At 43.0% G+C, this 16005-nt stretch overlaps 1 protein-coding gene across 1 annotated transcript in view; it reads right to left on the reverse strand.

The window, feature by feature from the left end:
- The window catches only part of dscaml1 (Down syndrome cell adhesion molecule like 1), a 91098-nt gene that overhangs the window by 25027 nt on the left and 50066 nt on the right, over positions 1-16005 (reverse strand). Inside the window, exons 4-9 of the mRNA XM_070829078.1 lie at positions 8004-8150; positions 7197-7475; positions 5593-5868; positions 4583-4882; positions 1577-1719; positions 711-840 (exon numbers count right to left, since the gene is read on the reverse strand). Of these exons, the coding sequence (XP_070685179.1) occupies positions 711-840; positions 1577-1719; positions 4583-4882; positions 5593-5868; positions 7197-7475; positions 8004-8150 (1275 nt within the window). The remainder of the gene's footprint in view (positions 1-710; positions 841-1576; positions 1720-4582; positions 4883-5592; positions 5869-7196; positions 7476-8003; positions 8151-16005) is intronic.

The following is a 16005-nucleotide window of genomic DNA, read 5'->3' on the forward strand; positions in this document are numbered from 1 at the left end:
AAGCACATACCTGCACCCACACGCGGCAAATGCACATGCAGGCGCACACGCAAACACTAAGAAGACCACAGAGCACCACAAATTTCACACATCTGCTAATGTCAGACCGAAACACGCACAAGCCACGCTCGCGCTCGACAACTTCCTAAAACAAACATGTCATGCTATTGCAGCGGAGAGCAGAGCGAAATAACATACAAGGTGACATGCAAATACAGCACATACACACACTTTCACACGTGTATGCATGCATATGCCATGCGCACACACAAATCTTATACAATAGCACTCCTGCTCTATGTAATTGCTGAGTGGTTGAGAGAGCGCACTAGGCCACTCCGCCCCTTAATCAGGGGTTATTAGAGGCAATGCATACAGCGTTCTTCTTTCCTCTCCCTCATTTTCACTCACACCCTCCTGCTCCAAACCAGCCTTATTCACTCTCCATCCCTTTTACAATTACCCTCTTTTACATTCATGCTTTTTTCCATTGAGCTTGCACACTTATGACCCGTTAAAACACAGCTAAACGCATATAAATCACAATTCTATGTATCATTTTACCTACACTATATTCACCTCATTGGACAGATCCCAAACAAACATACAAGCATATAGAAAATAAGAATGTAGACATCTATGCGATTGTCCATCGTAGCCGTACGTAAAAACCTGTGAAACCTTTCAACAAAGTTGTCACCTTCACTGACCTTTGACAGTGATATAGACAGTCTGCGTGATGAACAGCTGCGGTTGGATGAGGACGCTGCAGACATAGGCACCCTCATCCATCCCCTTCTGAACATCGCTGAGCTTCAGGGTCCCGTTCTCGTACACCACCTGAGAAGACATCAGCAGCGTTATGTTCAGACCTGGTACATGCTTGGTCTTCTTATTCACATACAAAGCTGTGAATTTAAATGAGGTGATGCTCAGAGCAAAACATGGTACCAAAGAGAAGCGCCCCTGATTTGCTTTAAGCCTGTATTTGTTTCTGTTTGGGAGCTTTCAGGTTCAGTCCAAGAGAAATCTTTTTTGCTGTACTAATAAATCAAATATAAGCAAAACATGTGATATAGGCTACAATAAAATAAAAAGTGGCCCACAGAGACTATAGGACTGATGCCACTGGTGCCTATCTGACAGTGAAACTCTTTTTCTTTCACAAATGCTTAGTTCAGCTTCTGTTATATAGACATAAGAGCATAAATGTCTAGAAGGCCTATTATATATGAATTTATCACATATGAAATGCATACATATGAAAGTAAAATTTTGTATTACTCTAAAAGGCACACTGTGTGATACAAAAATATAGTTTGTTAGGACATAGCTTATTCATGTGTTTTGATACATATAAAAGCTATAAAACAAAAAAAGGCCACACGATCAGTTAAAAAATTCAATTGGTTGATGAAGTACTGAATGAGCCTTTAAACAATAGTCTATTTAGGATGTACAGTATATGACAGGATTTATGTATGTACACATTGTATGCTCTTGATATACAGTGATGTGTGGAAAACAAGTTCAGATACATTTTTCTTTGCGCAGAAATGCAGAAAGTGAACTCCACCTGACGATGGTTGTCAGGCAGCAGAAGCCCCTCCTTGTACCAGTTGATTGAGTAGTAAGGGTACCCGATCACACGGCAGTTTATGAAACTGTTTCTCCCTGCCACTGCAGTGATGTTCTTCATAGGCCGAATCCTCGGAGGACCTGTTGGGTAGAGGGAGAGGAAGAGGGAGAGAAAGAGAGAGAGAGAGAGAGAGAGAGAGAGAGAAATGTGCAAAGGGAGGGGAATGGGGAGAAAAAAGAGGGAGGTGGTGACCAGAGGAAGAAAAAAAGAGGAAAAGAAGAAGAACATTAGTTGATGGTGTCAGAAGCAGGTCGCAGAATTTTAGGAATATAGGGAAGGGGTGAGAGGGAAGGGAGTTGGGAGGGGAGGGAAGGGGCAGAAGAGGAAAAAAAAAGTATGTAGGGGCATAGGAAGAGAGTAAGGTTACTGTATAGTGTCTTAATGTTAAAAAGCAACTTCAATACTGGAGCTTTTCTGGAGAAGCATTTGCAAATGTATATGCAATTTCTGACCATTACTGCCCTGTTTAACACTCTCTTTAGCCCATCTCAGACACATGTAGGTCTGACTGATTTTTAAGTTTAGAGAAACACAGTCACTCAACTCTTCATTAAGCTACCTTTCTAAGATGTGAAATAAAAATAAGCTTTATTAAATGCCTCTAAAAGTTTCAGCTTTAGGCAGGCAGCAAAACGTGGATGAAAATGTTATGGCTTATGCCCCTGTTTCTCTGACAGTTCACATTGTTTCCCCTGGTAACAAACACAAACCAAATGCAGTAATACAGGAATGCCAGACTTTAGAGCAGCAGCGATGGTGTTATTGTTCACAGGTCAGACTGGATTAGCGATGGCAATTTTATTTAATGTTACTGACATTTAAAAAACAAGTGTAACTGACACAACTAGTCTAAAAGAGAGAGTGAGTAACAGAGAGAGGGAAAGTGAGTGGGTGAAACAAACTAAATTGACACTCAACTTTATTTACTTACACTTACACTTTATTTAGAGGATTTTCATCGTGTCATATTGTATTTTTTCATATATTTGTTTTTACTTGTGTTGATGAACCGCTCCTGACAGTTTTACAGTAAATGTATCGGGGCACCTGCCCCATTTTGTTGGGTGCTGCAGGACCTGCAGGATCCTAGTGCTGTTGCAGTTGTCCGATGCAGAACTCATTGGCTTTAACACCCTAATTATGGATTGTTTGTGTCCATATGTGTACAGTGTACTTTTTATTCATTATGGGGCATGGACAAAGCTCTCTGCTTTTTGGTTGCATAGTGTAACAAATGCATTGCTTAGTTTGTGTTATGACTAATGAATCTGTCAGCATTTAAGCTGAGAACACTATGACACTACATGAGCTATAGTATTTTTGAGTGGTAGCGAGGCTGAGCAAGAGCAACAGCAAAGCATAACTAGTAGGCTAACTACAGCTAAATCTATGTGAACTATGTCTGAAGAAATACTAAAATATAACAAAAACAAAGCTTGACTGCCACAATATGTTGGTCATGTATCGTTGCCAAAAGGAGACTAAAGGCTGTGGGCCCGCAGACAGGCAGTCAGCTGGACACAAAGTGTGGTTAGCATTACTGGAAGACACTGGGAGCTATCACTCAATCATCCGTCACTTCTTCTCTGACCTTCTCACCATTGTTCGTCTTGTATCTTTGTTTTTGTCTCTCCTTCCAGCCCTCCTACCCCCACTTCTCTCACTGTCTTTCACTCTCCTCCCTTTCTCAGCGTGTGCTGAGCTTTGAAGTTCTGACGAGTGAAAGATGTATTATTCAGTAGCACCGTCGCACAGACACACACACCGCCACAAACACATAGACAGTATACACGTGCACGTGTGCTCAGCTATGTCTGCGTGGCTCAGAATCCTTGCTGTTGGCCACTCACTGAATGAGTTGATAAGTTGAGTGTATCACATTTCAGTGAGTAGATAAGTATACTAGTGTTTGCTGCTTTTTTATGTGTAGTTATACATATGTGTGTCCGTGTGTGTGTCCGTGTGTGTGTATTGCCTGTATTTGTGTCAGTTTGTGCTGCATGTAGGACTGTAGCTCTCTGGCAATGGGGCTCATTCTCACTCCAATGATCATTCTGGCATGTCTCCTTAGAGCAGACTCACATGTCACAACTACACATCTCACCAAAGGAAACAGAGAGAGAGAGAGAGAGAGAGAGAGAGAGAGAGAGAGAGAGAGGGAAAGAGAGAGAGAGAAAGACAGCGATACAGCGCTGTCCATCGGTGTCACTCCTCATCCTCGTTGTCTCCGACAGTGACATCACCAGTCCTGTCACCAGAGTTCTCCATCACTCCCCCAACAGACACAAGCACTCCTCTCCTCTTCATTCCTCTTCTCTCATTTAATCTATTCTTTCTCTTTCCTCCATCTCTGGCCATCTGTTTCTTTCTCTTCTAATGCTTCTTTATGCATTTGTGTAACATTCCCTAAATCTCACCTCCTCTCCTTTAGCCATTATTTGTCTCCAAATGTTAAGCTACAATCTATCTATTTTAACATTTTGTCTATGTGTGTAAATGTCTGTGTGTGCACGCATGTGACTGTGCATACAGGTGCAGTAGGTGAATGAGTAGGTGTATTTTCTTTTCTTTATGTGTTCATATGTATCTGTGTGTTTACACAGGCACATGTGCAGAGCTCCAGTTGGTGAAACAACAGGAGACAGACTGCAAGAAAGAAAGACAGAATGAGACAGACGACACACGCTATAGTGGCTGCTGGAGGATCTAAACACTGACTGCTGCAGATAATTAATATATAGGCGTAAAGATGGACAAACTGGAACAAATAAGAAAACTAGAGATAAAGTAAAAATATATGCAGGACATGAGAAAGAAAAACACACATACAGAGATAGAGGTAGAGATATAGAAGGGTACAGGATAGGATATGGGTCAGGGAAGGGGTGGGGGTCAGGCTATGAGAAGCCTCTGTATGACTGATATTGAAAAGTAGACAGGCACCTCTTACGTTTATGCGCGCTTGGTACTCGGCACTACCGGCCGAGTTTCGTGCGGCGCACCGATACACTCCTCCATCACGAATCTGCGGGCTGCTAACGTTGACGTGGCTCACAGTGCTGCCATCGGAGAGCGTGTACTGGCTGGCTCTGACTCTAGACAGGTCCCGGGCCACAGGTTCGTCGTCCAGAGTCCAGGTGATGGTCGGAGGAGGCGCTCCTTTGGCCGCGCACATCAGAGAAAATGGCTCACCCGGGACCACCACCCTCTCGCTGAAGGAGGCAACGATACGGGGTGTACCATCTGAAAAACAGAGAGAGATGTTTGAATTTAGAGACAAACATCTGTAACAGTAACACAATATACCCAATCTTGAATCTTTCTGTGGAGTTTGCATGTTCTCCCCGTGTTTGCGTGGGTTTTCTCCGGGCTTCCTCCCACAGTCCAAAGACATGCAGGTCAGGTTAAATGGTGACTAAATTTCCCATAGGTGTGAGTGTGAGCATAAATGGTTGTCCGTCTCTATGCGTCAGCCCTGTGACTGGCGACCAGTCCAGGGTGGATGGATGACGGTATGATGTTATATATGTTTGCATACATGCTTTCATGAGTGTGTATGAATGCATGTACAGAATGTGTACAGTAAATTTATTGGAGAGACCCAACTGGATGAAACATAACAGAAATGTGTCACTGTCAATTAAACTGTTAATACTCAGTAAATTAATGTAACTCAATCTATTCTCCCTTGTGCTGTAAACATCCTCTCCAGAATACTTTGTGACTGCAAACAGATTACCTTGTAACAGACACAAACTGCACATATGAGGTCGAAGCATAACTCCTGGCACAATTCGTAGATGTAAATACTCAGTGTAACCATGTGTTATCATTGCCTCAGTGGGCATAAAAATAGACACCCAATCACTCTCACTCAGCAGTATAATAAACTTGAACATATATTCATACATTCATGATTGTGCACCAACATGGTAATCACTCTCTGTCCTCACCTTCCAGCAGTATGATGGAGAAGTCCTGGGCAGTCTGGCCCTTGCGTGTGGCAAAGCACTGGTAGGCTCCCGAGTGTCTCTTTTGTGCAGCAGAAATGAATAATGTCTCATTGTGAGCCCCCTGGATGGAAAAGTGCTGATCGGGCAGGACAGGTTCTGTGTTACGGTACCAGGACACAGCAAAGTGGGGGGAACCCTGGACGGCACATGATAGGATGACTGTACTGCTGATCCCCGTCTTCAAGTTCTTGGGAGACAAGGTGACCCGCAGTGGCTCTGGAGATAAAAGGAGGACCAGGTAGAGCAGAGTTAAAAAAGAAAGGTAGACAGAAGCAAATCTTTTTTGAAATGTCAGTCACACCTTCTCATTCACAATTTACTACCAAAATATTGAAGGCACAGCACTTCTGTATGTATCTTCGGTGTGTATGCAGGCTTGTCTCGGGCAGGGTATTACTTGCAATGCTGGACAAAAGCAATTTGAATTGAGCTATGCCATGCTAGCCAGGCAACACAAATCATATTTTAGTGTGGTGTGATTGTGTACTTGCTGTTTGTGAGTCCAAATTTCTGTCATTGCTTTTGTTTCTGTGCGTGCATGTGTGTGTGTGTGTGCGCGCCTGTGTGTGTGTGCGGTTGCATGTGTGTGTGTGTGTGTGTGTGTGTGTGTGTGTGTGTGCTAAACAGTGAGGAAAGCCGAGACAGAAAGACAGAAAGGGGAGAAAATGTCAGTGAGCAATAAAGCAGCTGGTGTTAAGTGCTGGAGGCTGCTGAATGTGTGTGAGCATGTGTGTCTGTGTGTGAGGGAGTGACAGTGCATGTGCACGTGTAAGACTTTCTTCACAGGCAATAAGTGCACGTACTGCAAGTCTGTGTCCAAGTGTGTGTGTGGTTGTGTGTGTGTGTGTGTGTGTGTGTGTACCACCTTCTATGCCCTGTCAAAGGAGGTTTGTTGCTTGTGCGGTGACGTGCCCTGTGGCCAGTCTGCCCAGTGTCCGCTAACTTCACCCTTTTCCCCAACCACACTCAAATACAACCTCCTCTTTCCACCTCTCCCCCGCCCCCCCCCCCAACCCCACCGATTCTCTCCACAAGTGTGCCATCCTCTCTATCTGCAGCACCTCTTCACATCTCTTTCATTCATGCGCACATGATTATGAAATTCTCTGTCTTTGCCTCCCCCTCTCACTTCCTCTGCAAACAGAGCGGCAGGCCTGCACGGCCACTCTTCTGCTCTGTCACCGTAGCGACGCCTTGCTGAGGGTTGAGAGCACAGTGGGGGAACAAGCCGTCCTTGGAGATCAAGCTCATGCTTGGCCTAGACAAGGGTGGGTTGGGGGGGACGCGTAGGAGGCACAGGGCCAGGGCAAAGCCAACAGAGCTTAAATGATGTCTCCATCGCGCCTGTCCGTGACCTGACATCACATTCATTACTTCTGTCCATCTCACTCTTTTTCTCCATCTGTAGTTGTCAGTGTAGAACAGTGTAGGTCAGGAGAGGTAGATAAAGTGATCACTGATACTTTGTTGTGTGCTGAGAGGGGTGGTGACAGGACTTAAATATTATCTAGATTCATCCATTCTCTCTTCAGTCCTTTACCCACCTATGACGTTGAGGTGACCTGTCACCTCTTTGGAGCCAAAGCTGTTGGTGACCTCACAGATGTAGTTGCCGCTGTCCTCCAGCCTCAAGTCGGAAATGGTGAGGCCAGTGATGCGCCGCGTCCAGCGGGAGTCTGCAGGTAATGGCCGGCCATCCTTTAGCCATCTGATGGTGGGGTTTGGGTACCCGGAAGCGATGCAGGGCAGCTCCACACTGTGCCCCACCTGCACCTCACCGGACTGGAAACTGTCCAGCACAGATGGGGTGGACTCCGTAGGGTCTGTAGGTGAAGCACGTCCCAGAAATTACTGTATTTTCACGTGGAATTATCAGTCCTTGACAGACCTAACTGATTTTTAAATTTATAAAGGGATAGTTTGACATTTTGGGTAAATCACATTCTTGCCTAAAGTTAGATGAGAAGATCAATACCTCTCTAATGTCTGTGTAATGAAAATGAAGCTACCAGCAGACAGCATAGCACAGTCTGGCTCTGTCCTCTGGCATAGTGAAGACAAGATTACAGAAAGTGACTGGGCATGGCCAAGAAATAGTGAAGAGCATAACTGCCCTCCGCATGCTGGTTTCCAGTTTTTATGCTAAGCTAACCATCTCTTGGCTCCAGCTTGATATTTATCGTGCAGAGCGCTATCGCCCTCTGCACTCTAACTCCTTTAAACTAAAACATAAAACCCTATCTTGGACTCAATAGATTTATTGAGTAAAATAACCATGAGATACAGACACAGAAGACACTACTCATATACCCATGCTTTGATTGATTTTGCAATGGTAAGTTGATGCCTACCCATAACAGAGAGCCTGGCTCCATTGCTCTGGCGAGTCTCTCCACTATACTTGTGCTTTGTGATGCAGCGGTAGGTGGACAGAGCATCTTCTTTCTGTACTTCTGAGATATACAGAGCACCAAATGAGGTCAGGAAGAAACGGTTACCTGTGGAAGACAGCAGAGAGCGGGCAGGTAGAGGGGGGGGGGGGGGGGGGGGAAGATAAGTTAGTCAGTATATTTGAGTTACAAATAAGCCATTAAAACAAAGGCATTTCATTTGCATGTCAAGCAGCGTTTCTATGCTGATGCATTTGCATCGGGTAGGGTTCCTGTCTGTTTCAGAGCCCCACTGAGACTGTTTCAGGTTGAATTGAGGTTATCTAATCAAATATTTCAGTCAATAATCACATTTGGAGGATCATGATTTAGCAATCATGGATTTTCTCTAAAAAGTACAGTGAGCCTGTGTAAGTTTTGAAATAAAAAATGCCACAATGATCCATTTACAAAGAAAAAAGTAGAATTAATGAAGAAAGGCTGCTACAGCCTTATGTGGTCTGGTAAGGCCAGTTGTTTATGGTGGCTTTAGATTTTGCTGACATTATGTAGCTGACATTACTTCAACTGTTCACTGATGCTAGGACTCTCCTACTATATTTCAACAAGAAATTAATACACTGTGCCAATAGGTGTAATATAATTGCCACTTGTGGCCACAGTGGCTGCTGTTTTTCAGAAGTTGCACAGTCTTGCTTAAAATATCTATTTTTAAAGACATGCAGAAAACCATCCTTACAACCTAAAATGCATGCAAATAAAATGGGTTTCATACTTCTACAGTCTACACAAATAGTAGATGTTTGCATGCCTTTTCATGTTATATTTCCTATTCTAAATGCTCTTGATCCACACGTTCGTCTCTGTTCATTATTTTTCAAGTCAATATGTTTGGAATAACTGGAAAAAGGCAAACTAAGCAAAGAAAAACTGCTGTTGAGTGACGGGAATGGTCATCTAAGATATGTGCTGCTTTTGAATAATTCTACATGCCTCTCCATCACGCAACCCACTTGACAAACCTTAAGCACATCTTCCAGAGAAATCACTGATTTCAGAAGAAGGAAAAAAAAAAGAGCAGGACTAGAATATACATATCTTCAAAAGGCCCAACCACAGCACTTAGGAGAACACATGGGAGCTTTTAACATACTCTGTCCCATCCATCTAGTGAAATATACACAATAAAGAAAGACAGATGAGAAAGAGAAAGAGAGAAAAGATAGGAGAGTTATTGTACGTGTTAATAATTGATGTATCTGTGTGTGTTGTGGTAACAGCAGATTAGAGTCATTTTCATTTCACATCAGTGACTGCTTGGTCTACCTCTGATTTATCCTCATGTCAATAGATACAGTGTGTGCACAAGTGTGTATGTGAGAGAGAAAAATTAAAAGAGGAGAGAGTTGGAAGGAAAAGAGATGAGGAGAGTGTATTTCAGTGTTTGATTCTTTCCGCTTCTCTGAATCTTTTTGTATTCTGTTCCCCCAAAGGGTTATTTTAGACGGTGTGCACTTTAGAGTTTGTGGTAGATTGCAGATTGTTTGGTTATGTGAATGCCTTTGCAGTTTGTGTGTGTGGTTGTTGTTTGCTGTACATGATGTTTCAGTGTCTCTTTGCAATGTAGACAAGAGAGGACCTGAGTAAAACACAGGTGCACTGAATAGTTGAATACTGGAGATATCCTGCTGCTCACACAAATACTTACACACATACACAACTCCAGGCAATAGGTCAGGACCTTGTCACAGCATAGCAACTTTATTTTGAAACACTTAGAGTGCTAGCTGCAGGATGTGTTTAATTGTTGATGAAACAGGGCTGATGTTGTGTGAAAACTTCAGGACTGAAGCTACAGTTTTAGTTGGTTTTCATGTTGTTCTTAAATTATCATGTTTGAGTCATTACCAGTACTGTAGTCATTAACATTTCTCAGTTCTTGTTCCTCTGTTTTGATCAACATATGTTCATTGTGTGCACCGCTATGTATTTCTTCAAATATGCGTGTAAAAATGTCAATACTTGACTTTCTGTGCGACATCAACTAGCATGTGTGTGCATGTCCCACAATGCATTTTATAGCAGCAAAACTCCATCTCCACACACACACACACACACACACACACAGATGTGAAGAAGACTGGTGGCGTTACTTCTCGTGTTGAAGCTAAAAAAGTTTTGACCAAGTAGACAAAATGTGCATTATTCCACATTTCGGTACGTCTTTTCCATTTCATTCATTATGATTTTTAAATTAATATATAAAGCTATAATGACTATCAATATCAGCACATATACCACTAGTAACCAGTATAAGAAAATGTTCAACATCTGCATTAAATCTATAAAAGCTGGTAAAATATATATGTGTGTGTGTGTGTGTGTGTGTGTATGTGCGCGCGCACACGTGCAACTTGGCCATCACATTTCTGAACATATATGTGTAAGAACACATACATATAAGAGTCAGCCTGTGCACACGCATGCATATGTGAAACGTGTGCACGTGTTTTCATGTGAGTCAGACTGTTGTGCTGAGTGCTAAGCGACGTAAGCTGTAATTTCGAAGCCTGCCCTTTTGTTCCAACCTGGGTATTAAGCCTTACAGGATAATATGCACTTGGCGAGTAGAACCCTGTATAACACAGTGCTACACCCTGTCACAACATGCCTGTAGAGAGGAAGACAGACCAGAGGGGGGCAAGGAGGAGGGGGGGGGGCAGTAGGGTAAAAAATTCAGTGATGGTTAAGAATGAGAGAAAATAAAGTATGGGGGACATTAATGAGAAGGAGCTTGTCACATAATGATAATATAAAAACATAGTAATAATATAAATATTCATCTTGTTTAGTCCATAAAATGTCAGAAAATTGTGTCATCATAAAGCATGATGGGAATTGTAGTGCTGCAGCTGAAAACATTCATCCCAAGTGGATATCAGAAAAAAAAACATGAATATGAAGCATATTATGAATATGAAGAATATTGGAATTCATTTTCCAATACATTTCTGTCAATACAAAGGGATAGAATTTCACATAAAAATTGTTTCCTTCTATCTCTTATATATATATATTGGTCAATTTTTTTTTTTTTTTGTTATAAAAAGGTGTCCTAGAACAGGTATAGTAACATATTTACATATGAAGATGTCAAATGATGCTTATCTGAGTAGCCTGAATTATAAGACATGTCCAGTCACGATATGCACTGTCAACACCATAAGTCTATGAATTAAGGGAGTAATGACAAAGCAAAAGCAGCTGGTTCAAATGGTCAAAAGATTAATTAACTTAATTAACTACTGGATATGTTAATTAATTAATTTTGTGATCAATTAATAATTTCAGCACTGAAGTGCTTATTGACAGAGGTATATGAGGTGAAATACTCATTAATAAAATCATTCTGCTCTCCATCTTCCCTTGACTGCTTTGAGTTGAGCCTACTACTCATCACTTCCCCTCTCCTCGTTTCACTGCTGCTCTTTCCACCCGATACCTAATTTCTAGTCACTGTCTGCTCTCCTGCTGTCTGTGAAGATGTGACACACCTAAAACAGTGGAGAGGGCACGAGCAGCAAAGGAGGGAGGCAGTGAAGGAGAGGAAGGGGCTGACCCTACAGGGAGGGGAACGGCAGATGGAGATTGATGGAGGGAGAGATAGGGAGATAAAGAGAAACATGCCGTTGGGAGTGACAGAGTAGGGAGTGAGAGTGAGAGGGATGAGGGGCCTGCAGGCCGAGAGCCACACATGGGTAAAAACAATTCCTCTATGTCTTTCTCATCCCTCTCTCTCTCTCTCTCTCTTTCTCCCCTTGCAAGCTTCTCCTTGTGGGAGAGGAGATCAATTCTCGTCTAGTCTGCCTACGCCTCCAGGAGTTTGTTGTTGTTGTTGAGTGTGTGTATGTATATATGTATGTGCTTCTGTGTCTGCTTCACTCTTTTTTTTGCTGTGGGAGGCAGGATGAGATTTTTTGAGGTCTATCCCACACCCAAGGGAGGCGCAAAATCGCCTCACTTCCTCCTTATTTCCCAACTCTTTCCTCGCCTTCTTTTACATTTTTCTTTTTCTATTATCTGTGTGACGTCTATTCTCCATTCCTGGCCTCTCTTCCTCCAGTCTCCCCTCTGCCCTCTGTACTCCTCTTCCTTCTCCCTTCTCTTTCAGGGGGGTCTGTAAGTAATGGAATCAGTTCAGCTGATCAGCCTGAGGCAGGAAGTCAAGCCAAGTGCAGAGCAAAGCTGCTGCTGAATCTCTGTGTGATTGCATGCCTGTGTGTGTGTGTGTGTGTGTGTGTGTGTGTGTGTGTGTGTGTGTGTGTGTGTGTGCCAGTGTGTGCATGTATGCCACAAATTCCACAGACAGACACACACATGCAAATAACAGAGACAGAGAGACAGAGGGTGGGGAGAGAGAGACACACACAATGAAAAAAGGATTAGGGAGCCCTGGAGCATCACTTGTCTTCCCCAAAGTTCCCCCAGAGAAAGGACACCCCTCTTCTTTGAGATAGGTGGGAGAGGCAGAGGAGGGGAAGGGGGGGAGAGATGGAAGAGGAGGAAAAGATGGAGGCAGATGATGAAGGGACGCAGGAAAGGCGCAGCTAAATATATCCAAGTATAGTATATGGCTGCCATTTTCAACAAATTATCATCAAACATGGGGGGGACAGAAGAGCAGCATGATAGATCATAAAGAGCAAAACAATGAGAAGAGAAAATGATAATGTTAATAGGAACGCTGTAGCCACCAGGGAGGTTGGGAGGAGACGAGGATCAGATCAGACAGGAAAGAAAGATAAAGAAAGTAACTAAGAAAAGATGTACATATTTTGAGATGCTGGCTAGACCACAGAGAAAAGGCAGAGACAGAAATAGATAAAACAGAGAGCGAATGTGATAAAGAAAGTGAGATCGGAGAGAAACAGAGCAAGAGAGGAAATGGCGTAAGTAAGGGGGTTTGTTCTTGGTGCTGCCATGCAAATGAAGGCGGCGCTGCAGCAATGCTAACTAACATGTATTCACACTGTTGGACTCATTACTTATTAATGCTCTACGGCTCCCCCTCCCTCCCTCCCATCTCTTTCTCTCTCCCTCTCTTTACCCATTCCTCTCTCCCCTGCTCTCGCCAGGATCTCTCTTTTTTGTTCGCTCTCTCGCTCGCTGTTGCTAGGGCCCGTGCACTCACGTGACAACAGCTGGGTAGGGGGCGCTGCGATGGCACACAGCGACATGTGCAAGTGTGCGTTTCATGTGTGTTTAACGTGTATGTGTGCATACTTTGTGTGTGTGTGTGTGTGAGTACCCTTCATTAGAGGTAAAAACAGAATCAGCCATTTAAATGATGCCGATGGAGATCAGAGGAGAGGAGAGAAACTGCTGAATGGACCTGTAATTGATTCACAGGCCTGTGCTATGGGCCACAGAGGAGCTCAGCACATCTCTCTGTGCATCATGTCACTTCATTTTTCACTCTGTGCTTTAAAAAAAAAAAAAAACATATGCTGAAGACTGTAATGAATATTATTGCCATGGGTTGCCTTTCAGATTTTAAGGCTAAATGGACCGCAGGCTCGGTACCAGTGGTTGTACAAATGGACTTCTCACAAATGCACACACACACACTTGCGAAAAAACTCACACATAAAAGTACACTCACAATCGGTCTCACCATCTACACATTCTTACTCCCACTGTCTCACAATCCACGTTTGCTGAGTGCACTCGACAAATTGTGAGTATGTATGTGTGTGTGAGTGTGTGTTTCTGTGCAGAGCATCCTCACTACAGGATGCCACAGCCATGAGCAGACAGTGGAGTACACCTACACATTCCTTATTTATTCTCCCTCTTCTGATTCAACTTTTCATTTCTGCTTTTCTTATTTTTCTTTCCTTCTGCTGTGTCTCCATCTAACCCCCAGTTACACACACACACACACACACACACACACACACACACACACACACACACACACACACACACACACACACACACACACACACACACACACACACACACACACACACACACACACACACACACACACACGTTGGCAACAAAAGGACCTATAAGAGGGTCTGAGTATGTGTGAGACATTAATTATAAGTTTGTGTTTCAGGATATAAAACTATCAGATCCAGTGAACGTGGGACTGGGTGTGTATGCCTATTTGCACCACATTAGTTGTCAGTGTTGACTCTTCACCATAGTGACAAAGTGCAAGAAATGTCTCTGTAATATCTGACAGTTTTATTATCAGTCAAAACCACTTTGTAGCAGAAAGGCAGCAAGTAACCATGAGACCTCAGTGATCTAGTAATCTTGTAATCTAGTAATCAGTAATCTAGTCAATTCTTTAAACACCCCTAACCCCCTATGCTTAGATGTGAAAGGCCCATTGACAGCTTCTTTTTTTGCAGCCCTCAATCCTTCAGTAAGTCCACTGAAATTTACTGAAGAACAAGTTGGCCACACAAAAGTTTATACTCGTCTCCAAGAAAACATACACAGAGCTGAACGTCTTTAAATTACAATATAGTGGTGTAAGAGCATGGAAAGGTTGAGGCTGCGCCTGGGAACACCTTCACATGTTCAACTGAGCAGATGCATCTACCAGTTCCCAGCAAGCTATGAACCAGTACAACAATATTTGGATTGGGATAAAGTTGATAGATCTCTAAGGATAAATGAATGACCAGAGCTGAGGTTAACATTAGCGTTGTACATCGGTAGAGTTAAGCAAGATGCATCTGCCTTAACTTTATTCATCACTTATTTGAGCATATGGAGCTGTGTCTACAGAAGCTACAAAAGGTGCATATACTCATGCTCAAATCAGTGAGAAGTGGTGCAGTTAGGAGAAATGTTCACAGGCTACAGTAGATCAGCACCATGGACAGCATTTCCAAATGATCAGGAATACTTGCTGAGGTAGCACCACGGTCAGCTCTGCTGCTGTAACCCAAATTAGGAAAACCTTCTTGTCTCATCATACAGGTCTTGGTGGTACAATGGTTGGCACAACTAAACAATGTGTGTGTGTCTCTCTGATGGTAATGTTAGCGACGGTGGATACTGTGGCAGAGTAATGAAATAGTAATGTGACATATGGCCCACTGCTGCAGCTCAGACTACCAGCAGTCAGTCACCTCCCTACCAGAGACATTCAATAACAGAGCATCCAACACTGGTAAACAAGGTGGAAGCATTTGTGATGAGTAAAGGTGGTGTGACAGATACGCCGTGTAATAAATAAAAGGGCATGGTAGTCCATCAAATGGTTTGACAAACAAGCAACTAACAGTCATATGCTGGAGAAACCTTGAAAGCAGCCAAGCATACTAGAGAAAAGTGCACTAAGCTACAGCAAGAAAGCTCAGAGCGCAAACGGTGACACACATGGTAACACAGTGACGTCTTTGTTTTGATTCAAAACGGCCATCCAGTAGTTTAGCTGGGACAAATGTGACACCATGTTGGGCCAGGTTAGCATCAAGCTTCTTAAGTAGTCCAGACATTACATGGTTGCAAAAAGAGTGAAGTAATAACTTTCCTTGGAAAACCAGGATCACAACACTGCTTCTGTGTGTTGCCCTCCTGTACCTTCACGGAAAAGTATTGCAAGTAGAAGATACACAAATAATTAATCGATAACTTCTTAGACTTTTATAATTTTTTATGTTTTGTCGTCTTCGCTGGACTGAACTGTCCTACCAGAAAGACTTTGTATTATCTCCAAAATGAATGACTCGTAAAAGACATGAGGACTGAAAATCAGTGGTTTGTTGTAACTATTGTCTTAATGCAGGCTTGCTAGTCCTTAATTAATCAACTCTGGCTCAGCTGATGAGAAACACAGAAAGGTGCATCATAAAACATGCTGTACACTACAATAACACCAACGCTGATTTGCATTTCCACAGCATGCGATCAAAATTCGTACATGCAAGAATTATAC

Source organism: Pempheris klunzingeri, chromosome 4 (genome assembly GCF_042242105.1).
Source record: "Pempheris klunzingeri isolate RE-2024b chromosome 4, fPemKlu1.hap1, whole genome shotgun sequence".
Lineage (NCBI taxonomy): Eukaryota > Metazoa > Chordata > Actinopteri > Acropomatiformes > Pempheridae > Pempheris > Pempheris klunzingeri.